Source organism: Hypomesus nipponensis, chromosome 17, assembly GCF_054491055.1.
Source record: "Hypomesus nipponensis isolate SF chromosome 17, ASM5449105v1, whole genome shotgun sequence".
Lineage (NCBI taxonomy): Eukaryota > Metazoa > Chordata > Actinopteri > Osmeriformes > Osmeridae > Hypomesus > Hypomesus nipponensis.
Window position 1 is genome coordinate 3,015,005 of NC_140377.1, and position 25,009 is coordinate 3,040,013.

Consider the following 25,009-nt stretch of genomic DNA (forward strand, 5'->3'; position numbering starts at 1 on the left):
GTTATTGATGTCATATACAGTACATGAAATACATTAGCAGACAGAGCTATCGATTCTGTCTGCATGCACTCTCGTGTCCGAATGTGTCAGGAAATAAGCGAATGTCAAATCACTATGTCGAGTATAATGATTATTAGACTGCCAGCTAGGCTATTATGGAGTCCTCTTATTAAGAGTTCTGCATGTTCTTCAGATGAAAATGTTGTGTGGAGGCGTTGCTGTGTTTGTGTAGGGTCAGTGTCCTTCTCACCGACCCTGAGGAGGACGCTGGCACTGAAAGGTACACTCTTCTATCACTCTTCTTTCCCTGACTCTATACCTTATCACCAGTGTCACCGGGTCCAATCAGACCCAAGGTAAAAAAGGTCAGCTGACTGTCATCCCAGCCCTGCTTTCTTCCCCTCTTCTCAGTCCTCTGGATGGACAAGACTTGCAAAGTCAAACACCAGAGTCCACACCCAGACGGAGTGAACGTTTTATCTAGCTGGAATTCCTTCTGCTGTGGCAGGACCTGAGACACCCCACTCCACAGATAAAGCCAGGCCTCAACAGGCTACTGCACAGACAAAACACAATCCCAGTTACAAACGGACACAATGCTAACCCTAATATTATGGGTTTACACACACCTTCACGCACACACACACACACACACACACCTTCACACACACACACACACACCTTCACGCACACACACACACACACACACACACACACATGCAGCTATTATTGGCTATTACTCTTAGGAGATGAGAGTTGCTGTGTGATAAAACCCTGAAGCCTTGTCCCCTGACACACACACACACACACACCCACACACCCACACACACACCCACACACACACACACACACACACACACACACACAGCTTACCAGTCCAGCTACCTTTGCAACACTGTCACACACATGTATTAACGTATAGGCCATATAAAACATGTGGCATGCTGGGATTGTGTTGGACGATGTCAAGGAAACCACGATAAAAACTTTCAAGAGCACTTATCTGTCTATGAGTGTCTCTCTTTTGCACCGGAAGATAGACAAGAATAAGGGGTCCTTGATCATAGGACAGTGTTTGATCATTTAGAATAGAGTTGTCGAGTCTGTGTCTGGATATTACTGTCCCCTTAAGGCCTCTCTGAAGTCGCTCTGAACTGGATCCTGATACAGGCATGTGGACTCCACCCCCACCTCAAATCCTTGCCAATGGTCAGAAACCATCTATAGACATGATGGACATTGACCATTGCTGTCAGTCTCCTGTTTGTCATCTTACACATCTCCCACATGCTCTATCATGTGGATGATGAGGTGAAGGTTGTCTGTCAGTGTCAATCGCTGTCATTCTGACGTGGCGACGATGATGATGTATACAGATGCATGTTGAGTTATCATCTGCAATTTTTCCAACTGTGTATTCATCCATAACAGTAGCTCAAGTAAGGCCAACGGCCATCCAATATGAATCTATGTTACACTCAAGAGAAGTACATTTCACTTACACATACAATGTGTCTGTCATTTATGAAGAAATAAACAAAGCATAATGAAGTACATGTTTTATTGGTGTTAACACATGGTCATCAAGGGTTGCACATAACTAAGGTTGTAGTCACAGGTGTTAGTTTTGATTTTGGTGAAAGGTAAATGTGTTCCTGCCGTTTGTTTCTTCAGCAGGCAGACAGGAACGAGAAGCATCCAGGACTGACAAAAGGGATGTAAGGAAAGCGAACTGAGAGAGAGAGAGGGAGAGAGAGAGAGCGAGCGAGAAATAAAGCGAGAGAACTTGAGAGAGGGAGAAAAGCACATCCAGGAACAATCGCTATCAGTCTTTAGCGAAGAGAGAAGGGCCAGCGTTCTAAAACACCACGTTTAATTATAAGCAGGTGGCAAGGCTGTCAGCAGGGGTCCTGCAGGGGGAGAGCTTGATTAAAGAGTTAGTGTTGTGACATCTAGCCCACAACAAAAAATACAGGGCTTGTGTGAGAGGCCTGTCGTCAAGGAGACGGGACCTCACTGCACTCGTTCTGGCAGCACCATGTTATCTCTACAGCATCCTCCCATGTGTTGCTCCCCTATCACTCAGACACTCCAGAGGCTGGCCTAAAGGACTACCAGGGGTTTGAGGGGAAGGGTTACGACAATACTTCCAAAAAACCCCTGTCCCACTTTCATCCTGTCCCGCACACCCTTGGTGTATAAGTGGACGTGCGGAGGCACTGGTCCTCGTGTTAGAAATGTGGCGTGTCCAAGATCTGAGGAGAGAACTTCTGCATCCAAAAACGCAGCACCATGGTGCTGACAGGTAGTCAGTCTCAGAGAAGATGGGTATGGATGGAGATTATGGAAGAGGGCCGAGATGGAACACGCTGACAAAGAGAGGCCCTGGGAAACAGTGGGATCAAGTTAAAAAGAGAAACGAGGTTGAAATCTTTCTATGTTCTACAACGGCTCTGCCTAATTCACCACTTTTACACACTTGTCATCTTCTCTGTCTAAGACGTCTTGTCCGATCCCACCTACTGCTTCCTTCGGCGCCTGCAGTTACCTCCTCACTTTCCACATACACGTCTGCCACATAGCTTCATCTTGGCACCAGGTTCAAGCAGAACACAAGCACTACGTTTCAAGGCCTTCTCTCATGGAACTGTTTCAAAACAACACAAATGTTGAACGGTCTGTTCTGTTAGTGAGAGCGAAACAAATAGTGTGCATCTTGAACACAGACAAAACACTGTAAACGTTCTTACTACTCACAGCACACTTCCTATCTCTAACATGGATCAAACACCTATTTAATGCAACAACAAATATTTTTGGTAGACGTTCTACTAACGTTAAATATTTGACAGTAGTGATGTTATACTGGTGAACCGGCATGGCTTGTGATGATGTGGGGAGCAGGAGAGGGATGGTGTGATAAATGTGATTGGGGGGGACTTTGGAGTTGGAGATGAGAAAGAAATCTGGTAAGAAACATGTGTCATGATCAAAACCAGTCAAAGTCCACCAAGCATTGCCAGGGACAGTGTCGAAGGTTTTCCCAGAGCTGTGAGTGTCCTTCAGATCAAGGCAGATCCTTCCGTTCAGCTGTAGATTCTTTTATGATCTGAAGAGAGACCAAATTAATTTGTTAGTTGTGACGTCACAATGCAGGAGGGATAGTCAAGTGTGCTCAGTCTGGGAGATTATCTTTAAAACACCAGTAGCTCAGCCACAATGATGTAAGATGCCCTGCTGCCCCCTGGAGGAATAAACCAGGAAGTGCACCACACCACCACCACAGCCTGACGATGGTGTCCGTCCATGGCTTACCTCAGGGGCAAATCTAGGTTCCCACTTTTGGGGGGGCTAAGCCCCTATATAAAACCTATTATTTTTCCTGTGACCCAGCAAAACTAGGGGGGTGTGGGGGCATGTTCCCCAAGAAGACATTTTTGAAAATATCCTTTTAAATAGTGTCCTCTAGTGGGGTTTAGGAAGAGAAATTAACACATTTAGATAAAAAAAAAAAAAAAAAAACATTATTTTTTTGGGGGGGCTAATAAAATGTTTTGGGGCTCCAGGCCCTAACTTACCTCCCCATCACGAGTCTCCACAGTCCGCACCAAGATACTTTTCTTCACACTGGCCTCCATGGGGATCCTGGTGTCCATATTCTCTGAAGCGAGTGAGTAGAAGTTCAGACAGGGAAGAAGCCTAATGCATTTCTATTTCATTATGATGATGATGTGTATTTTTTAATCTTTCAATGAAAGTTTCAGGGAATTATCTCATGCCGAATTAAAATTGTGGTAATCAAACTGACCTCTGAACTGCACGTTGGAAAAGCTCTGCATCGGCACAGTGATCCTGAAGACAAACATGAGAGTGCTTTACAATCAACACGAGACATTCAGCAACATTACGTCTGCCATTTACATTATTTTTATACAAATCGCTTTCTCAAGGATCTCTTTCGTCATCGCTGTGGTCAACCCCCTGCTATATGTCCACCCCTGCTATATGCCCTGCGCTGCTGACCTGCTTTCCTCCCCCTCCAAAAGTTTCCTGTAGGTGGCGATCTCTATATCCAGGGCCAGTTTGACGTTGAGCAGGTCCTGGTACTCCTGCAGATGTCTGGCCATCTCTTCCTTCAGCATCTGGGTCTCCTCCTCCAGATGGCTCACCGTATCCTGGTAACCAGCCGTTTCCACGGAGAAGCGCTCCTCCATCTCACGCAGCTGTCGCTCCAGGGACTCGTTCTGCGGGGGGGGGAAAGAGGTTGGAAATGGGGGGTCAGGTGGCTGAGCGGTTAGGGAATCGTGCTATTAATCAGAAGGAATCTGGTTCGATTCCCGGGCATGTCAGATGACGTTGTGTCCTTGGGCAAGGCACTTTACCCTACTTGCCTTAGGGGGAATGTCCCTGTACTTATTGTAAGTCGCTCTGGATAAGAGCGTCTGCTAAATGACTAAATGTAAATGTAAATAAAAACAAAACGCTGTCGTTACGGGAAGGTTTGGGATTGTGTGCTGGAAGATCGGAGGTCGGTGTTCTGAATGGACTCACTGTTCCTCTGAGGGCCTCGAGGTCACAGGTCAACACCTGCATCTGCCGACGATAGTCGTTGGCCTCCTGCTTGGCCTGTCGCAGCGCCTCTGCGTTCCTCTTGGCAGCATCCGTCATGTCAGCAAACTGGGCACAACATCAAAACAAGAGCGCACCGGATGTTTTCGGCATGTGTGTTTGCATGTGCAGCGTTCAACACGTGCGACATACCTGGCTTTGTCTGAAAGAAGGTATTGTGTGCTTTGTTGTCTCTGAACAAAAGCAGAATGGGATTTGCCCAGGTGTGGATGTATTGGTGAGGGTAACCCTAACCCTATCCCTGCTACGCCATGTCCACAACGCTCCTACCTTAGAGCGGTACCACTCCTCCGTCTCTTGCATATTGGAGGAGGCCATGGACTCGTACTGGACCCTGATGTCCCTCAGAGCCGAGGTCAGGTCTGGCTTGGACACGTCCAGATCCACATGGACCTGCTGGGCCATCAGCTGCTCCTGCAACTCACGCAGTTCCTGGGGAGGAATCAGAGATTTAATCTTTAATCTCATTTAATCTTATAAATTCTCAGTCAAAAGATGAGAGATTAACCAGAGGGGACTAAGGGAAGCTCACCTCCTCGTGAATTTTCTTCAGGAAGTCTATCTCTTCGTGCAGTCCGTCGATCTTCCTCTCCAACTGAACACGGTTGAGGGCCGCCTCATCCACATCCTACACACACAAACACACACAGACACAGACACACACACGCACACATACGCACATGCATAGTGGGTCACTATACTTGAAGAATATATTTCAGAGATTGTACTGATGAGATGAGAGAGACTCACCTGTCTGAAGGTGTTCAGGCTGTTCTCTGCATCCTGCCTGAGGCCCATCTCATCTTGCAGCCTGGGAGTGAGACCAACAGGTGGTTAGTCCTACCCAGACACACGCAAACAGAAGGGCACACCACACAGAACCAATGTCGCTGTGACAGATATCAGTCCGAATGTTTCTAAAGTCTTTTAAAGTCTATAAAGTTTGTGTGCGGTTCATTTAATTTAACAACCTAATGGCCAGAGGAGATCATGTTGAGCATTAGTAGATAGTTGTTAGGGGCCGGGCCAAGCTGAATGGGGAGTTCATGCATCATTAGCCATTCACTCCTGTCCAGCAGCCATCTGTCTTTCCCAGGGGGGGAGTTGAAGTACAACAGAGCCTCATGCACGTCACTTACTTATTCAGAAACATCTAAACTCGCAAAAAAAAAGTGTGCACATACAAGTCCATCTGACAAGTAATCTCCATCTTAAAAGTGCTTTTTCACACTATCAAAAGTGGACTGACATCTGTATCTGGAATTATACAGCAGTAGGATAAACTAACTGACCTCTAACCTCCAACCTCTCACCTCTAACCTCTGACCTCCTACTACAGTTCCCGTCTAGGCTCAGAGTGACAGGCTGGTTACTGACAATTCGCTTCTTCAAACCTTTTGCTCCTAAATTCTCTTTATGGATGAAAAATAACAGGCAAGCATTAGCACGCAGTAACACACACCCAAGACCCTGTGTCCATGGTGTCTTTCTTTCCTCTTTTACTGGTTTTTAAACTTGGCATCTTATAATAATTTAATTTATAAACCTCACACACGTTTGAAAGAGACTTGTTGCTTGATCAAGCAACAACAAAACAGCTGCCTGCCTTCTCTGCTCCTTTTGAAGGAATTTTCCTACTATTGTGTAGTTCTCTTTTCATCACACTCATTGAAGGGCTACTGGGTTGGGGGTTTGGTTGGACAAAGTTTGAAAAGTAGGACACCCTTTCAGAACACTAACTGAAACATCGGGAGTCAGATGGCTGGGCGGTTAGGGAATCGGGCTAGTAATCACAAGGTCGCTGGTTCGATTCCCGGCTGTGCTAAATGACGTTGTGTCCTTGGGCAAGGACCCTACTTCCCTCGGGGAGATTGTACTTACTGTAAGTCTGCTAAATGACTAAATGTAAATGTCAACATACCACAGACCCCTTTAAGGTCAGAGCACAAAGCCCAAAAAACCTCATGCCTGTGGCTTTGTGCAACATTAAATGTCCTGCTTTATGTAGTCATGTAGCGCCATTAGTCCAGGCTACTCCTACCTCTGCTTGAGGGTGGTCACGTCTGAAGCCAGGTTGTCCTTCTCCACCTCCATCCGGGCCTTTCCGGCACTGAGGCCGTCCACCTGCCTGCGTAGCTCCCTCAGCTCCTCCTGGTAGATGTCTCCCAGACGGCTGGGCTCCTTCCCCCTCAGCTGGTTCAGCTCCGCCACCAGTACCTTGTTCTGCTGCTCCAAGAAACGCACCTTCTCGATGAAGGTGGCGAAGCGATCGTTCAGGCCCATCATCTCCACCTTCTCGCTGTTGCGGGTCTCCCGGTACTGGGCCTTCAGCAGGGAGTCGGCTGAGAAGTCCAGCCGGTCCCCGGCCGAGCCCAGGGAGAGCCTGGAGACGGGGCTGGAGTAGGCGAGCTGGCGGCCCGGGCTGCCGTGGAGGGAGAGGCGGCCGGAGGAGAAGCTGCTGATTCGGACTCCTCCTCCTCCGCCCTGGGGCCCGAAACGCTTCCTGTATGAGGACTGGACTCTCTGACTTTCCATGGCGGTGAATGAAGCTGGGTCAAGGCTGAAACAGACCTTTTATAGTGCTGATCTCCCCCCCTCCCCTCCCCCCTCCACCCCCATCACAGAGGAGAGAGTCCCCAGGGAGGGGTCGAACAGAGGGGGCGGGGGGGGGGATCACTGAATGGGGCAGAAAGAGAGAGAGAGGGGGGCTGGTTTAAGTGATATTCTAAAGCTATGTGCCGAGGATTGTTTTTGCCCGTCCACTCAACTACAAATGCTTTCTCCCTCTTTCTCTCTCTCACTTTTCTCTTTCTGCATCTCTTACACTTGCATGAATGACAGCGCTTACCACACTCACACTAACATGGGTGGGAACGATGTGTGACTGAAAAACAACAAAAGCATCAGGTGATGGAATGAGACCTCTGTCCTGCTAGGTGGCTTCATGACAGAGGGACAGACCTCTGTCCTGCTAGGTGGCTTCATGACAGAGGGACAGACCTCTGTCCTGCTAGGTGGCTTCATGACAGAGGGACAGACCTCTGTCCTGCTAGGTGGCTTCATGACAGAGGGACAGACCTCTGTCCTGCTAGGTGGCTTCATGACAGAGGGACAGGACAGACTGACAGAGGCACGGAGTGACGACGGTAGAGAAAGGGACAGCTGTGGCTGTGGGGCAAACAACTTTCCAACTGGTCAACTATCTTTGAATCTTGGGGATGGTCTGTCAGTGACATGTCACTGAACTGACATGTAGACACAGTTATGTAACGTCTTTTAAACATTTTCCTCATGCGTATTTTAACCAAAAATCCTTATTAATAACAGGATATCCATTGTGATATAATGTAAGACTGATATAAACACTAGGGAGATTGGGGTCTAAGGCAGGAAATCCCAAGACATTTGTACCTTTAAATCTGTGGTCGTTGATGGCAACAGTGAGAAAGGATGGTTGTATAACCAACAAAACGTACAGCCAATGACAACAACTCCTAGGTGCCACCTCTTTGTAACTGAGGATTTACTGATCATGATGTCATTGCTTCTACTGAAGCACACAATCCATACAATCCTACTGTATACTGCCCTTCGGTTGGCAGAGGTGAATTGGGCCTCATAGACTGACACACAAACACACACAGTTTTAGGTCTAGACAAGAAAGAGAAAACTAATGGTCCTAGGGCTGTCCCAACTGTCCCAGAACTTGAGGGCTTGGTACTTTGGCTGAGGGGAGATGGCCCGTATGACTGAGAAGCCATCACCAAAACAGATCCCAGTAAACACCATGGTAACAGAGAGGCAGACTGGGTCAGGCTTTTTTCTAGACATTCAATGGACATTTAAATTCTCAAGATGGCGTGGGTTAAACCTCTAAGGATGGGAAGTTTCTATTTACCTGAGGGACAACGGAAATAATCTGCAGTGACACAATCAAAAAGAAACGTCATACTGTCTCTCATAGTGTGACAGTGTGACCACGGTCCTGAAATACCACACACCATGCATGCTTCCTCCATCTGTCAAGTACCGGTATGTTCTCCATCTGACTCCTCTTGCCTCTGACTAACTCTGGCCTTACAGCATGTAGTAAATCTAACCATCTCTGACCATGAAGGACCCCTTTGTTAGCCTCACACTACAGTCAGTCATGGAAAGTGGGAATCAGCCAGACTTGGACACAGTAAAAGACAAGCTTTTGTCGTTTTGGCCCAGAGACAGGGTGAGTATTCGAGCAGAATTAAACAAAGTGATTTGAATTCCAATTTACAGAGGTTAAAAGAGAGAGGACTGTAAGCCTGGCAACGATTCGTTGTTTTACTAGGGCTCCTTCTCCATGGATTTACGGCAAGGCCTACTCATTAAGGTGACACTAATGGTGTCACCCCCTGGATTTCTGAGGCTGTCACAGTGGTTGCCTCAGATCTGGTCACTGAGGTAGTATCTCTTAGAGAACAAACATCCTGAGGTGGTGAGGGAGTGAGGTAGCAACTGAGAAAGAGAGAGAGAGAGAGAGAGAGAGAGAGAGAGAGAGAGAGATGGCTTGAACCCTTGCCAGATTCTCCCCTTTCCTCACTCTCGGTCGAGCCAAGTCAAACAGCTGATTCATGTGTCTGACATGAAGAACTCCTCTCATTTAGAGGAGGCAAAAGAAAGGCTACCTTGCCTCGCTGCAGAGCAGAATCTTAATGATGCTCAACCAGACTGATGTCTAGCCAACACAACACGGTCGCCAGCTCTGTTTGGCCGCGCAACGCGTCTCCACTTAGTGTTTGAACGTTTTAGACCTGCCGTCAAGCCCCACCCCTCTTTGCCATTCTAAGCACTCCCAAACCCCAGTATGCAAATGGATGCATTCCAACGTCTGACCTAGGGCTTCTTCTCTACCCTACATCAAGTGTGTCTCACCGACTCAACGATTCTGCCTCCTGTGTCAGCTCATGCTCTCGTAAAGGCTCAATCCCATCACTTAATCTCAGTCCCAGTAGGAGCCCAGGGGCCCCACCCCCACTGGCCTGTCAACAAAGACTCTATTGATTCCGTTGGAGTCTTGGAAAGACGTGGGTTCCATAGTTCTAAGCTCAGGCAACACTGTGACCACACACAAACAAATGCGTCTGACACAACGTTCTCCACCGAGGAGAACCACGCAAGGCATCTCTCACTCCCCCGACAGGTGCTGTGTGAACTGTTAGCGAACTCCTACTGCGAAGAGGTTACGCTCGGTGTATTCGTCCTTGCTGGTGCCTGGTAATGGGGTGGAGAAGGGGAAAAGCAGGGAGCTTAACTGGGGCAGACAGACCGGCTGTATGACTCAGCACCACCGGGTCCAAACAAGTGTGGTCACAAAGAAGGGTGATGGGGGAGCCGGTTCAGCCTCAGTCCAGCCGTCTGCCTGTCAGCAGTAATGCTGGGGCCCGGCAAACCCAGGAACATACCACACAGTCCGCACCGCATACCGCCTCAGACCCCAACACATACCACACCCACCGCATGCCAAACGAGCTTCCCCACGATAACAAGAGCCTCCCCCAAAAAGGCGTTGATGTGGAGGGTGGGGGAACAGCATGAGGTGTGGAAGACACTAAGGGTACACCTGGCGGGTCGCGGAGCCGTCACGGCAACCCCCGAGAGAAACACGGCAAAGAGGGGAAACCAGGAGGGACAATAGGACTGGCGTTCAAGGCTTCTGGAACATAATGAAGGCCTGGAAGAAAGGGGCCCATTCCTGCACACACCAGAGAACAAAGGAGAGGAGGAGGAGAGAGGAGAGGGGGAGAGAGCCAGGTCAGGGAGATGATAAAGACCATCAGCATGGAGTTGAATGCCAAATGACAGCAACTGGACAGATGTCTGTTAGCTACTTGATCCGCTCCTAACCCAGCACAGAGAGGACACAATGAGTCTATCCACCCTCTTCAGCTGCCCTCGCACTGCTGGGCATGTGATGCAGACATGCCCTGAAACCAACCAAACGTTCATCCGGACAGCAGTTGATTGACTTGTTTGTGGATGCTTTGGGAGTGCATTTGGGGTCATTCGACCAAGCATTTCATTAAGGAAAAATGGGACTTGGCTTTCACCAGCAAAGGGAAGGGACAGCGTACATGTAGTTGCTGGAAAAAAACAAAGCAATAAACTAAGATCTACCATCCATCCTCATGTGGCATCAGTTCAAGAACAGAAACCTTTGTTAAGTAAAAAAAAAAAAAAAACTGTCTTCCATCTTATGGCCACATAGTGTAGGTTGGCAGAGCTCTGGAGAGAAATAAAAATGCGTAAATCAAGTTGATTCTTAGTTCCTACAATGAGCTCCATTGAATGACGTACTCCTTTGTTTAGTTGACTGGGCCCAATCCTGTTGGCCTGTTGGACACACAAGCCCAGAGAGAGAGAGAAAGAGAGACAGAGACAGAGAGACCTGGTCATAAACAACAAGATAGGAAACTTAAAGACCAGAAACAAAAACAATTTATTTGCTTTTGAAAGTAGGCACTCAACAATATATAAAAGACCATTCTTTTTCATTGTAAATAAATTTGATACACTGGACTTTGCACTGCAAATCCTGTCATGATACATAATCATTTATATTTCTAAACATCTAGCTTGTAGTCATTTGCTTACCCCAGGGTTCATTCAAATGTTTGGCTTTTTTCCAAAATAGGACCACTTTCAATACTGAATTGATTTTAGCTGCCTTTAGCATGTAGCAGCCACATGACATCTGCTCATCTATCCAACGTTTTAAGATACAGAAATATAAAGGGCAAGTAAAGGATTTCAAACCAGACCAAGTGAGACATGAGGGAGTTTGTTTCTAAAAGTATTGTAGGGGCCAGACACTAGTCTTTGAACCCTGAGCTAAACAAAGTCGTCATGCTGGGCGGAACACCGGCTTTACACTCCTACAGAACACTCTCCTGTGCTGTTAGCTTTCTCACACACTCTGCCACCTCGATCTCGATGCGTGGACCGACGGCTCTAGCGACAACATGTTGGTACATTACAGCTTTCCTCCTCATTCTTTCCTCCTCATTCTACACTTATCATATTGAATACCAAATTGTTTAAATCGTTCTTGTGTTAAAACAAGACTGAAATGTCTTCTAGCCCGTAGTCTGCATGAGATTTCCTAACAGAAGGGTTCCAATACAAACGTGCATGCCTGAAATAAAGCGAGGAAGCTGAAACATATATTTGAAAAAATCTTGCTGTAGAAAAAGTGATTAGGTGGGACAGACAGAGCTTATTTTCCACCCAGTTGTTTACTTACATTATAAACCCTAATTTCATAATCTCTGCAAAACCAGCTGCTTCCACAGTTTATCACTTGACCACATCATTTCTCATATACCTACAAAGCATCATTTGATTTCAAATGGTCTTTACAGAGACAATATATAAAAAATATATTTATACATATATATTTGTATGTAAAAATCTAATTGAATGGACACAGGGATATAAATAAAAGTGAAATAAACCTGTAAAAAGAAGGAAATTTGGCAGGCAGAACGAGAACGTTGTTCGTATTTTACATAAAAGTGCATCTGATTAAAAGGAATCCTAAATGGGAGTGCTTCCAAGCCAGATGAACAGTATACTGACTGGCAAAGCCAACAGCAAAAGACTATACATAATGCTTTAGGATTGTATTCCTCAGTTAATGAGTAGCAGATGATATCATCAGTCTCATTGTATGGTCTCAAATACATGAAGCCCCCCCGTGATTGAATCTCACGCCATTCTTCTTCTTTGGTACAATCTAAGCAGCAATCACCGTTTCGATGTACTGCAGTAGAGGGTAAAACATTAAGGCATAGCTATCGTCAATATAAACTGTCAAGGTAACATGAGGTTAACTCGGAGGTCTATTAGAGTGAGTCTTGTCAACATCGCAAACAGTTTTAAGGACGGAAGGAGAGGGAAATACTGTCCGTTCGCAGTAACACTGTGAGTAGTGCATAAGAGGGGTTTAGCACGTCAAGGCACTGTGGTGGCCAGTGGGACCTGCTCCTTGAGACAGTATTCAGCGCAAGCTGAGGCGGAGTCCCAGGTTAAACAGTTACCTCAGAGATCTCAGCCAAGGCAGACCGTCTGGAGAATGTAAACGCGCGAGAGGACACTTTGGTGCATTTAAGACACATTTGGAGTGTGTGTTCTCTCTACGGAACACTAAAGCAACGGACGTTGTTGAGGCACAAGGATTTGCCCCTCAATCCCAGTCAGTCGGGGGAATCACAGGTCGCGTGGCGCCCCCTGGTGATAGGAGGCACTCAGACCAAATAAAGCACTGGTGAGGGTTGTCAAGAAAACACATCGCCTACGATTGTCAATAGCAACCACAGAGCTGATAATGGAATGACCCGGGAGTGTGGATGAGATGTGTCTGCTCTAAGGAGTCTCCTGAAGAAGGAGACCCCCCCCGCAGTTTTTAAGTCAGTGAGCCTGCTTGTCTGTGCGGCGGGTCGCGAGGAGAGCTTGCCGTCTCTGACCGCCTCAGCACAGGATCTGGGAGAAGGGGTGCCTAAGCAACTCCTCAGCGCTGGGCCGGTGCTTTGCCTCCACGAAGATGCGGTGGATGAAGTCCCGGGTGTGGTCAGAGGTGTTCGAGGGCAGTATGGGTTTGGTCGGCTGAGTGGCGATCTTAAAGATGGCCGCCATGGCCTCGTATTCTGCCCAGGGCGGTTTCTCAGTGAGCATTTCCACCACGGTACAGCCTAGACTCCTGGAGAAAGACAACACAAGGCCATAAGCAAACACCAGCTTATTCTACAACGATACTCAACACACAGCTTTTGTTGAAAATCGCAACAAAGTTATCGGAATAAAACGTCCCGTTTAGTAGAAGAAATAAAGTAAGAGCTGCTGTTCCTGTACCCCCCTGCAGGCACAGACAGCACAGCGTTCTGCTGATCTGCTCCCAAGCTCCACTGGAATGTTTTGGTGGAAACTTTTTCCCTTTTTTCCCCTCCTCACTGTTGACAATTAAACTGTGCTATTGCTGGCAGTAGGGGGCCTCTTCAGTACTTCATTTCAGACGCAGCTGGGGGGCTTGCAGTGGGGAGGGGGTGTGGAGCCCCAGTCCTCTAACCCCTCCCTGGCCTGCTCCAGTTCTCCTTGCCCGGGTCCTCTCAGGGGATGGGAGCTTGGAACATTCCGACCCCTGTTATGAGCCGACTGGCTGGCTCTTACCCAATCACATCCCTCGCCTGACGGGCTGCCACCCAATCGCATTGCACAGGGGAATCCCTGGGAAGCAGGTGGGCCCATCCCACTCTCACTACGTGGGGAGTGTGGCAGCACATCTACTTCACTGATTAAATATAGACCTTTTCCCCTTAAAAATAAGTGATTTTTTCCTATCAAGAAAATACGTTTCCTTATTTAGAAGCAATAAGCTGTTAAATACATAAACCCTACTTCCCTTTTGATTCCACTACTCAAGAAACTCCCACACCGTCTCAAGTAAACAGAACCTGCATAGCTCATAAAAATGTCTTAGAGAAGCTTAAGCGACTGAGGAAATATTGTAAAGTCACAAACAAGACCTGTTTACAACCATTCCTCCCACTAAATGCAAGTCTATTAAAGGCCATTGGACACAGTGGTGGCAGATCTGGCTTCATCTTACCAGACATCGGCCTTCCTGCCGTACCCCTCTCCACTGATCACTTCCGGACTCATCCAGTAGGGGGTGCCGGTGACAGAGCGGATGCCCGTGCCAGACATACAGATGGTCTGCAATCTCTTGCTGGCGCCAAAATCTCCCAGCTTTACATTTCCCGCTGAATCTCGCAGAATGTTGGCACCTGAGCACGGAAAAGTTGGGCGTCACGTCATGTGTCTCTCAAATAACCAATCCCTCTCCTTGTATTTTACAAACTGTACGTTCTCAAGCTGGATGCAGTAATCCTTTTTTAATTGCTATCAGCCGTGTTGTTCAGGTCTGCTTTTAATGACAGCTTTCCGAGATGGGCACTGAAAGACGTACCTTTAATGTCCCTATGAACAATCATGTTGCTATGGAGATAGGACATGCCCTCCAGGATCTGCCGGGTGTACTTCCGGGTCACATTCTCTGTCAGCGCTCCATAGGCCTTCAGCTGGTCTTTGACTGAGCCCTAAGAGACAGAAAATGCAGAGTTTACGGCCCATCCTCCAGTGAACAGGGTACCAACGTTTACAGGAGTCTGGGGTTGAAGCCCACTGATGTGCTGTAACGCTGAGCGGATCCCTTCAGCGGTGTGGCGCGGGCCAGTTCTGACTGACTCACTCACCCCTGGCATGTACTCCATGAAGATGGTGAGAGTCTTCTCGTTGCGGTCTCTGAGACAGCCGTAGTACTGGACAATACGCTCGTGGTGGAGGTTCTTCAGCAACTGGATCTCACACTCCAGAGCGCTCACCTCCTACAGAAAACAAAAAACAAATAAGATATGTGATGAAAGACAAATAGAGGAAATAAGGGTAAAATCCAACAAATAAACAACTGCCAAAACTCTGCACATAAGTCCACGATAACAAAAAAACGACACCTCGAAATTCCAACTGCAACCCAAAAACATTCCCAATAACAATTTGTAGGTTTCTGAAGCCATAAAATCCACAACAAACCAACACAGCTAAGAAGGAGAAAAGTATGTCAGAGCAGAGCCGGCCGGCCGTATCAAGTACAGGAGTTGTAACAGTCCAGTTCCTCAAAAGCAGTTCCTGAGTTTACCTCAGACTATGTGGCCACAGAGGTCAATTCACAGGGACAAAGACAGAGATTGAGCAACAGCAAAAGAGAGCGGAAGAGGGAAAAGCAGCGATAAACAAAGTATCCCCAACACAAAGCCCAACTAAATAGATAAAAACAACAACAACTGATTAACATCCTCTGCAGACTGAGGGGCCTGAAGGGGCTGGAGGAGGGTGAGGGGCTATAGGAGGCCTGCTCTCTCGCCCCCTCTTTTAACTTGTTCCCCCCCCCACACACACACACACACACAGTCCACTCAGATACAGGAAGTGACACTGCATGTTTTCTCTGTCTCTCTGTGGCTGACAGGAAAACACATTAAAGAGAGGGGGGACGAGAGAGGAAAGAAAATCTGTGGAATAAATTCTTTCTTTCGGTCTTCTCGGCAACGGAGAGCATTCCCAGTCGGGATTCAAGGGATACGCGAGGGAATCAGACAAACAATTCAATCAGATTATTCACATATCTGCCTGTTTTGGTTTTAACGGTTAATAACCTAAATAGTAACTAAAACTGAGTGAAGTTTACTTTCGTAACACACTGCATTCCAACAGTCTTTTAGAAAGTCAACATTGCAGAGCAAATAACCTCATTGTTGACATCGCTCCAGATGAAAGGTGCTCAGGCCTAACCACTAGACTCGTCGTTAATCATCGACCAGTCAACAATTGCTTTCTGTTTGAATACACAACAAATAATCCTTGGTTTGATTTGACACCATTCTTTGTGACCAGTAGCCAACACATGTTTGGTGCTTGTTAAATGACTGTGCTCTCACCTTGCTAGTTTCAGGGCTGTCAGGGTCAAACTGGACCTGCTTAGCAGCCAACTCCCGGCCCGTGTCCACATCGTAGCACAGGTAGACCCTCCCAAAGGCACCCTGGCCCAGCAGCTTGCCTCGTCGCCACGTCACCGGAGCGCTGGGGGCTGGAGGGAGAACACAGACATGTCAGCTGACCTCACAGAAGGGCCCTTATCACGTGTTCGAAAACGCTTTTGTCCTTGATGACGTCCATGATAAGAGCGAGCGAGAGAGAAGGACGGCTGTAAGACACGTCAGGACTTTACACTTGTGGGCCACTGGGCGCTCCTGTGGGCGGAGTCTGCCCTGGGCGTCCACCAACTGCCAGCTGCCCAGGCTCTCCTCGCTGCCGTTGAGGGAGCGGCGGGACGGGACCAGCGTGAACAAGTTGCCTTGGGGACGACGAATCCGTGGGAATGTTCGTCGACCTGGTGGAAGAGCAGAGGCAGGGTAAGAGGCAGGGTAAGAGGTAGGGTAAGAGGCAGGGTAAGAGGCAGAGTAAGAGGCAGGGTAAAAGGTAGGGTCAGAGGCAGAGTGAGGGGCAGGGTAAGAGGCAGGGTAAGAGGTAGGGAAAGAGGCAGGGTAGAGGCAGGGTAAGAGGTAGGGTAAGAGGCAGAGTAAGAGGCAGGGTAAGAGGCAGGGTAATAGGCAGAGTAAGAGGCAGGGTAATAGGCAGAGTGAGAGGCAGGGTAAAAGGTAGGGTCAGAGGCAGAGTGAGGGGCAGGGTAAGAGGCAGGGTAAGAGGTAGGGAAAGAGGCAGGGTAGAGGCAGGGTAAGAGGTAGGGTAAGAGGCAGAGTAAGAGGCAGGGTAAGAGGCAGGGTAATAGGCAGAGTAAGAGGCAGGGTAATAGGCAGAGTGAGAGGCAGAGTGAGAGGCAGAGTAAGAGGCAGGGTAAGAGGCAGGGTAAGAGGTAGAGTAAGAGGTAGGGAAAGAGGCAGGGTAAGAGGCAGGGTAAGAGGTAGGGTAAGAGGCAGAGTGAGAGGCAGAGTGAGAGGCAGAGTGAGAGGCAGAGTAAGAGGCAGGGTAAAAGGCAGAGTGAGAGGCAGAGTAAGAGGCAGACCAGTGGGATGCCTAAAGAGGGAAGAGGTGATGAGGTGCAGGACTACCTTCACTGTGGTCCTTGTGGTGCAGGGAGACGTGGTAGCGGCGGGGGTAGGTTCCTCCCTTCCCCACCACCTTGTCATAAACGTGGTTCTCCCGGTCTGAGGGACACAAGTCAAAGGTCAAAGGTCAGCTGGGCCACAACACAACTTGGGTTGAGTCACACAGCATCCATGTAAAGCCAGTCGACTGTTTTGTTGCTGTGTTCTGTTGCCTAGTAATATACTGTTGATTTGTTGCCAAGAGCTTAAGTATGGTCCAGGACTGTTGCTAAGGGCTGGTGATTGACGATGTTACCGGGAGTCATTCTTGTGCAATCTTGGCACCCACCTGAGCACTCCTGCCTGTTATCAGGGTAGCTCTTGGCTCTGTGCATGCGTGATTTCCTTAGGGAAGGGCTGGGGGGAGGAAAGAGGTGGAGAGAGAGTGAGAGGTGCATAACTGCGTCCGGGAGTGCATACTAAACACACAGGCTTCATAACCCCGCCCATGTAAGACGCGCCTCTCCCCAGCTCACCTGTCTGAGCTGCTGTCCAGAGATTGGCAGCTGCCAGACACTGAGTTCTCTGCGCTGCTCCAAGGATCCAGAACCTGCACAGAGCCCCGAGACATAGAGAGGGATGTGTTACGTGCAAACACTGGACAGCATGTACAACGGAAACATGAGTAAGCGTGTGTGTGGGGGGATTGTGCGTGTGTGTGTTTGTATGGAGAGTGTGCGTGTGTGTGTGTGTGGAGAGTGTGCGTGTGTGTGTGTGTGTGTGTGTGGAGAGTGTGTGTGTGTGTGTGTGTGTGGAGAGTGTGCGTGTGTGTGTGTGTGTGGAGAGTGTGCGTGTGTGTGTGTGTGTCCACATGAGCCCTGATGACTCACACACTGGTCGATGGTCTCGGGGATGAACTCCCCCTCGCTGTTGATGCTGGTGTAGGAGCCCTGGCGGGCGATCCTCTGCTGTCGCTCCGGGACGTAGCCAGGGGGTGGAGAGCTGCGGCCAGTGTTCTGAGAGCCTGGGACAGAGAGCAGGGGGAGGTGGTTAGGGAGGGGGGGAGACTACCACAGAGAACCTTGTGTGAGTCAGTAAGTTGCACACTCAAAGGTAGTCCTGGTGAAGCACAATCCACAATAGCAGAGCGCCTGGAGTAGGATGAGATTTGCATCTTCACCGTGGACTGAATCAAAACACACGCCGGGCGTGTAGACTCAGAGTGAACAGAGTGAAGCATGAATGCAGGGATTGTTTAAAATGTCATTCTGCTCGAGGCAAGGATCTACTGAGGGTTTTTACAGCTTCCCTCCGTCTCTCCTCTCCCACCAAAACAACCAGCGATTCTAAACCAGGCCACTGGCCTGCCATGCTAATAGTGTCTTGAAATCTGATTGGCTGGTGGCCAGCAGGCCATTGTAGAGAAGCCAGTGATGGTGGACAGGAAAAGGAAGAGGACCCACAGCTAAGAGAGGAAGTCAGTAGAACAACAACCAGAGAAGGAGAGAGGGAGGGAGAGAGAGAGAGAGGGAGAGAGAGAGCAGATAGAAAGAGCAGAGAAAGAGAGAGGGAGAGAGCAGACAGAGAGAGAAAGGGGAAACCAAAGAGAGAGCAGAGAGAGAGCAGAGAGAAAGAGAGTGCGAGGCGAGAGAGCACGAGGAATCAAATGAGAGAGTGCAGCGGATATATGACACAACCAAAAACAAACAGAACATGATTGACAAAGTATTACTACTTCACTATCATACATTCTACTTCTGTATCGTACATTCTAAGCAGAACAAGGGCACTTCCCTTCCTGCTTTATACATTTACTTGTATTCATTTAGCACACGCTTTTATCCAAAGCGACTTCCAAGAGAGAGCTTTCTAACATAACTAACAAACCGAGTACTTCCAGAAAGACCAAGGATACTAACTGTATCGTACGCAACCGAAGCAGTCGGCTGAAGGGGACTACTTACTGGTGGAAAGGTGGCGCCCCCTAGGTTCTGAGGCCTGGTACGCGGTGCTGACATCACCTGTGGACTGGGAGGCTTTGATCCTCACCTGCTTGGCCACCGTCGAGTGAGAAGAAGAAGAAGACACCTGTCCAGGAAGACACAGGGACAGAGTACACATCTGGTTAACACACACACACACACACACAGACACACACACACACACACACAGGAGCATGCATAATCGGACACACATTCATGGGTAATTTCTGTACTGTGTGTCTGTGTGTGTGTGTCTGTGTGTCTGTGTGTGTGTGTCTGTGTGTGTGCATAAGTGTCTGTGTGTGTGTCTGTGTGCATATGTGACTGTGTGTGTGTCTGTGTGTGTGCATATGTGTCTGTGTGTGTGCATATGTGTCTGTGTGTATATGTGTGTGTGTCTGTGTGTCTGTGTGTATATGTGTGTGTGTCTGTGTGTATACATGTGTGTGTGTACGTGTATATGTGTGTGTGTGTCTTACGTTGGCCTGCTCCTGCATCAGCAGCAGGATCTTAATGCTCTTCATGTTGGAGCTGCGGTCCAGCAGGTCGATGGCCTTGTCCAGGTCGTCCTGCGCGCGCAGCGGGATGGACAGCTGGGAGCACACAAGCAGGACAGACGTCTCAGCTGGGAGCAGACAAGGCTCTGGACACTGGGCCTCTACGAGGACACGTCTTTGCAACTACAGCCTTTATTTATACTGTGAATTATACTTTATGCGTATACGTACACGTGTATTTGTTTATATTCATCTAAATGTTTTGAGATTTTAGGGAACAACAAGCAATGGGAAAGAAGAAGGTTAGTATTACCTCATTATTCATATAGTGCAAGTCTAACTGTTGGCCAAAAACGGTTTTGACTTTCTGCTGTATTTCCTCAAACTGCACAGGTCGGCCAAACATCAGGATCCTGCACACATAAGCATGGATTTCAGATAGACAGACAAGCTGATCCAGGAAGAGACAGGAAATGAATATGTCTTTACATATGCAAAAAGACATACACACACACGGATCTAGTTTCCAGCATGTGCAGGTTTCACTAAGCACACCTAGCATAACTGTGGTTTGATCTGGCAGCCGCAGCTAAACCACAGTCCTTTCCCTTTTCCATTCTCTCCCAAGTCTGCGTTTCAGTCTGAAAGGACACTGTGTGTTTGAGCGGCGTTGACCCGCCTCTGTCCTGTTGACCAATGACACGACTGAATTCACGCCCACGCGCCACTCATTCAAAAACACGTTCCTGTCGCGAACTCACCTCCTCTCTCCACAGAACTCAAACTTGATTCTGACATCATCCTGTGGAATCTGTGAAACAAAGCCCATGACGAGATTAGGTAGAGGATTCAAGTGAGGTCACGAAGTGAGGTCATGAAGTGAGGTCATGGAGTGAGGTCATGAAGCGAGGTCATGAAAATAATTTGTAATAGAGTCCCTATCTTGTAAATGTCAAACTATTAAAAGGACACTCCTACAGGGTTGGTTCGACGCGAGAGGGGCGGGGGGGGGTACCTGTCTGGTGGTGGGCGTGGGCGTCTTGGGCTTGCCCGTGTCATGGGAGGGCAAAGGCTGGCGCCTCGTCATCTGCAGGGCCACCAGGTCCTTCATTATAGAGTGGAGAGCCTGTCTCTCATCTACACAGGGCGGGCAAAGACACAGGGAGAGAGGCGGTCACCTAAAGGTGTTCCACTTAGTTCCACACGATAAGATGTAGGCAGACAATTAGTTAGTCGTCTTTAACCGAAGCCACGTTGAGTGCGCTGCGGCAGGGAGAAAACGGAGGTGTTCTGGATATTCCTATTCCCACGTTTGATCTCTGAGCTGGCCCTGTCTCGGCTGTGTTAGCTCACGAAAGGAAAATATTCAGTTTGTGTTGATTGGAGCGACATCACACAGTTTCAGAGCAGGAGAAAGATCCAGGCCCATGTCTCCATAACACTGAAAACCAACCTTCACCCAACAGCGCCTGGAGCACAATTTAACACAGGCTACGGCCTGGGGATGGTGTAGGACTGTGTGTGTGTGTGTGTGTTTCAATCTGTAAATGCGTCTATAGACGTACTGTCCATGTGATGGTCAAGAAATCCATCTAATCACACGGGATACTTACTCATGTTGGCGATGTGTGTGTATACGTTCTGTGTACGGTGTCTTTGCCAGCCGCCTTTAGAGACTTCCTTCTGCAGTGCCAGCACCCATCAACAGCATGCAGCTGGAAGAAACAACCCTCGTCGTTAGTTAAAAGGAAATACGTTTTTATGCCCTCCTCTTTCTTCTCTTCATCACCATCATCTTTACCATCGTCATAATGTTTGTGATCTGCATGAGAATAGTAAAGGCATCTTTGGAAACAACAAAGCAGCACTGATACATAGGGTGCATTGTGACATACAGCACAGACAACTTATTTTTATTCCATTGAAACAACCATTTCTCACACTGTGGGCACGCAAAGCCAAGCGGGAACATGAAATCTTCCTGCTTTTTTGGGAAGAAGAGGCCTGGATGAACGGAAAACTACAATTTAAAAAATGCTCCAAGTGGGTATGTGCATAGTAAGACAGGGAGTGGGAAACTTTGCCCGTAAGAAAGAGCGAGAGTTGAAAAGGTCTGAAACTCAAGATGCCTCGGTACTCACAGATCTGGCAAAGGTTACTACACAAAAAGGGTTTTACTGGGAATATTTTGCCATTTAAAAAGGCTGCCAGTGTTTAACTTCTCAGAGCGCATGAGCCATGAAACACTCACTCAACCATGTCATAACTGCATGGTTAATAGTAAGAGAGCAATATCATTTTATTCACAGCCTGTTCTGTGCCAAACATCCATTTTTCCTAGATTTGTGGGGGTATTTCCACCAAGGTATTCATGGTGACAAGTAAGCCTTTTCCTTTAGTGGTATGATTTGCTTGATTAATAACATTATGAATATTACATTTTTAAAGTTAGTGGCCAAGCTGTGGCAAGACAATTTAGCAGCAAAATAATATGGATTTGCCAGTCAATGTACTTTCTTTCCAAGACAGTACATCCTTTATACTTAAGGACCGTGCACCGACTAAGCAGCCTGGTGGTCATACTATATCAAAAGGGAGTTTGGTCTCTCTACGGAAAAACTGCATCACTCCTAATGGTATTAGCCTCTAAGCCATCCCTGCCCAGCATCTACCGAATCAATAAGGTCCTGTCAGGATCAAAATGATCTCAGACACAACAGAGACCAGAGCTCAGCATAGACACAAGCCACCTGAAGCCACCTCGTCGTGACCCGAAGCGAGCTCAGGCAAGCGTCCCACACAAAGAACTGAACAGAGAGCTCCCCTGCTCCCTGTAGTAACACTGAGGTGAAATTCATATTCCCAGAAGCCCAGCCTTCAACTCCTCAAGGCCCCAGGGTGGGACACCAGAGACAAGGTGTAGGAGGAGGGCATGTCAAACTATGGATGTGGGAAGACGGTGGGCAACAGAGGTGGCAGGAATGCCCCGGTCACAGGGTGTGACTCTACAAGTGGCAGCAGCAACACCTGCAACACATCAGTGGCTCACTGGATTTCTGCTTAATAATCACCCACTGGGATGTCAGGCATGTCCGTCTGTAGTTACCAGTTACCATGGTGTCTGTAGTTACCAGTTACCATGGTGTCTGTAGTTACCAGCTACCATGGTGTCTGTAGTTACCAGTTACCATGGTGTCTGTAGTTACCAGTTACCATGGTGTCTGTAGTTACCAGTTACCATGGTGTCTGTAGTTACCAGTTACCATGGTGTCTGTAGTTACTAGTTACCATGGTGTCTGTAGTTACTAGTTACCATGGTGTCTGTAGTTACCAGTTACCATGGTGTCTGTAGTTACCAGTTACCATGGTGTCTGTAGTTACTAGTTACCATGGTGTCTGAGCCCCGTCTCTCACGCTTGTCCGTTTAAAGAAAGCTGGAATTATTTTTTATCCTCTAATATCTACCCTCAACACTTCCTACTAAGGGTGTAACAATATATTGTGGAACAATATATCGCAATACAACATTTTTACAATATGTATCGTAGAGTTATGGCAATATTTTTTTTTTATGACGTCCGTTTGATACTATTGGTTGAGCTACCAGCACGCGACTTACTCTGCCCTGCGTCATGCGTGCATTCACTGCATTCACAGAAATCGCTTGAACGGCGTTAACTAAATTGTATATACAAAGAAAATGATTGAAAATGTTTTGGAAATAAATCCGTTTTTTCAGTTCAGAATTTCAGTTTAATTTAAAATGTTGTTCAAAATATTGTGTTAAGTATTGTATTGTATGAGCATAATCGAACTACCTATAGCACATTTTCCATAGCTCCATAGTCCACCGGAAACACTATGTGTGCAAAACATGTTTGTATGATATCTCAGTAGCCCATTGACTGGTTTCTCTGTCTACCTCTTTATCTCATTGCTCCTCCACTCTCCTGATTTTAATGACCTTCTCAGTGGAATGTGAGGAATTCAGCGAGGAGAGATGGCCACACTACCAGCACAGTCAGCTGTCCATGCTTTATTTTCCTTGAATCACATTTCCAGGACTAGCAGGATTTACATGGATTTTCCTTCCCTCCTACCCCCCCTCCACCACCACTTTCTGCCTGCTTTGAGGTGTTTGGTCTATGGCTGTTTTTCCCAGACACGGTCCTTGCTCTGTCTCAGACTGGTAGTGCATCTGGAGTCTGTGTCTTACATCAAAAATCCCCCAGAACTGCCCCTGGCCTGACGCCTCTTACTTGTTTAAGAGGCTCAAGGGTTCCTGGTTAGGGCGACGGGCTGTACAAGCAGCTGCAGTGCAAGGCTTTTTTTTTTTTTTTTACTGTTGAAGTTTGTAGGGAGGTGTGCACCTCGCATTATAGCAGCCTGTGTGAATGATGGTGCAGGCGGCCTTGTATAACAGCCGACCTTATTAGGCTCTGAGTTGTGTGTTTATAGTGAATCAGAAATGAGTCTGACCACATCTCCTTTTTTAGTATAAATATATATACATTTTTAAATTACTTTCGTTGGTAAAACAACTGTGTAATAAATCATAGAATATACAAGCAAAATAAGGAGGCTGAATTGACAATTGAAAACTGTCAATAAGCAGACACTTTTCATTCTTTTCATTAGCAGCAAATGTTAGCAGCAGTGTTAACAGAAGACTTGGAGGCGTGCATGCTTTCTCACCTGTGGCCCTCGTGACCTCTGTCGAGGGCAAGGCCGGGGCGATGATGGAAAGCGCCGTCTACTGTAGGATGTTGGCCTCTATATCTCGCTGAAAAAACAGGTCGCTCAGCAGACAGGATGCGCTCAGCCGTTAACCCCACTTCGGCATCCTCGTCTTTAAATCCCACAGTGATGTCATGTCACTCATACAACCCCGAGATGCTGAGTGATGTTGTGGATGCCATGGTGTGGACGACCCACAGGTGTGGGGGGGGGGGGGGGCAATTGTGCACGCTGCCTTAAAGTTGGTAGGGTGTAGCGCATACAAATACTTTCCACTAATAGTGACCCCTTCTATTTTTCCATCACACCGAGTGTTACTCTGTATCCCGTTCAACGAAAGAGCCAACTAGTCTGATTACAATGCCTACTTTAGACAGTGTTAAAATACATCCCAAAAAAGAGCAATGTCAAGCCTGCGTCACCATAACATCCAAGATGCTCCTTTTCCCAAACAATAAAACAGATGTCAGATGGCATCTCTTTATGTTACAGAATGGAATGGAAAAATGAACAAAAGGCAAAGAGTCTTAC

At 47.7% G+C, this 25,009-nt stretch overlaps 2 protein-coding genes across 3 annotated transcripts; both read right to left on the reverse strand.

The window, feature by feature from the left end:
- Positions 1 to 1,544: 1,544 nt before the first annotated feature.
- gfap (glial fibrillary acidic protein) lies at positions 1,545 to 7,164 on the reverse strand. The gene is made up of 9 exons (XM_084678814.1): positions 6,671 to 7,164; positions 5,380 to 5,440; positions 5,162 to 5,257; positions 4,900 to 5,061; positions 4,552 to 4,677; positions 4,024 to 4,244; positions 3,809 to 3,852; positions 3,579 to 3,661; positions 1,545 to 3,109 (listed from the first exon to the last, which is right to left on the reverse strand). The coding sequence occupies exons 1-9, from the start codon at positions 7,162 to 7,164 to the stop codon at positions 3,068 to 3,070; spliced, it is 1,329 nt and encodes a 442-aa protein (XP_084534940.1). The 3' UTR covers positions 1,545 to 3,067.
- A 3,919-nt stretch (positions 7,165 to 11,083) lies between these two features.
- Positions 11,084 to 24,670, reverse strand: map3k3 (mitogen-activated protein kinase kinase kinase 3). Of its 2 annotated transcripts, none has more exons than XM_084678293.1 (17): positions 24,437 to 24,670; positions 21,355 to 21,456; positions 20,757 to 20,878; positions 20,503 to 20,552; positions 20,055 to 20,154; positions 19,724 to 19,837; positions 19,227 to 19,311; positions 18,153 to 18,286; positions 17,799 to 17,872; positions 17,612 to 17,679; positions 17,287 to 17,382; positions 16,446 to 16,607; positions 16,156 to 16,304; positions 14,914 to 15,045; positions 14,628 to 14,757; positions 14,268 to 14,445; positions 11,084 to 13,361 (listed from the first exon to the last, which is right to left on the reverse strand). In XM_084678293.1, exons 2-17 carry the CDS (start codon positions 21,356 to 21,358, stop codon positions 13,133 to 13,135), a joined length of 1,827 nt encoding a protein of 608 aa, XP_084534419.1. In that variant the 5' UTR covers positions 21,359 to 21,456; positions 24,437 to 24,670; the 3' UTR covers positions 11,084 to 13,132. The 2 variants fall into 2 exon arrangements, with proteins under 2 accessions (XP_084534419.1, XP_084534418.1); XM_084678292.1 differs by having other exon boundaries at positions 19,227 to 19,350.
- Between the last annotated feature and the right edge of the window lie 339 nt (positions 24,671 to 25,009).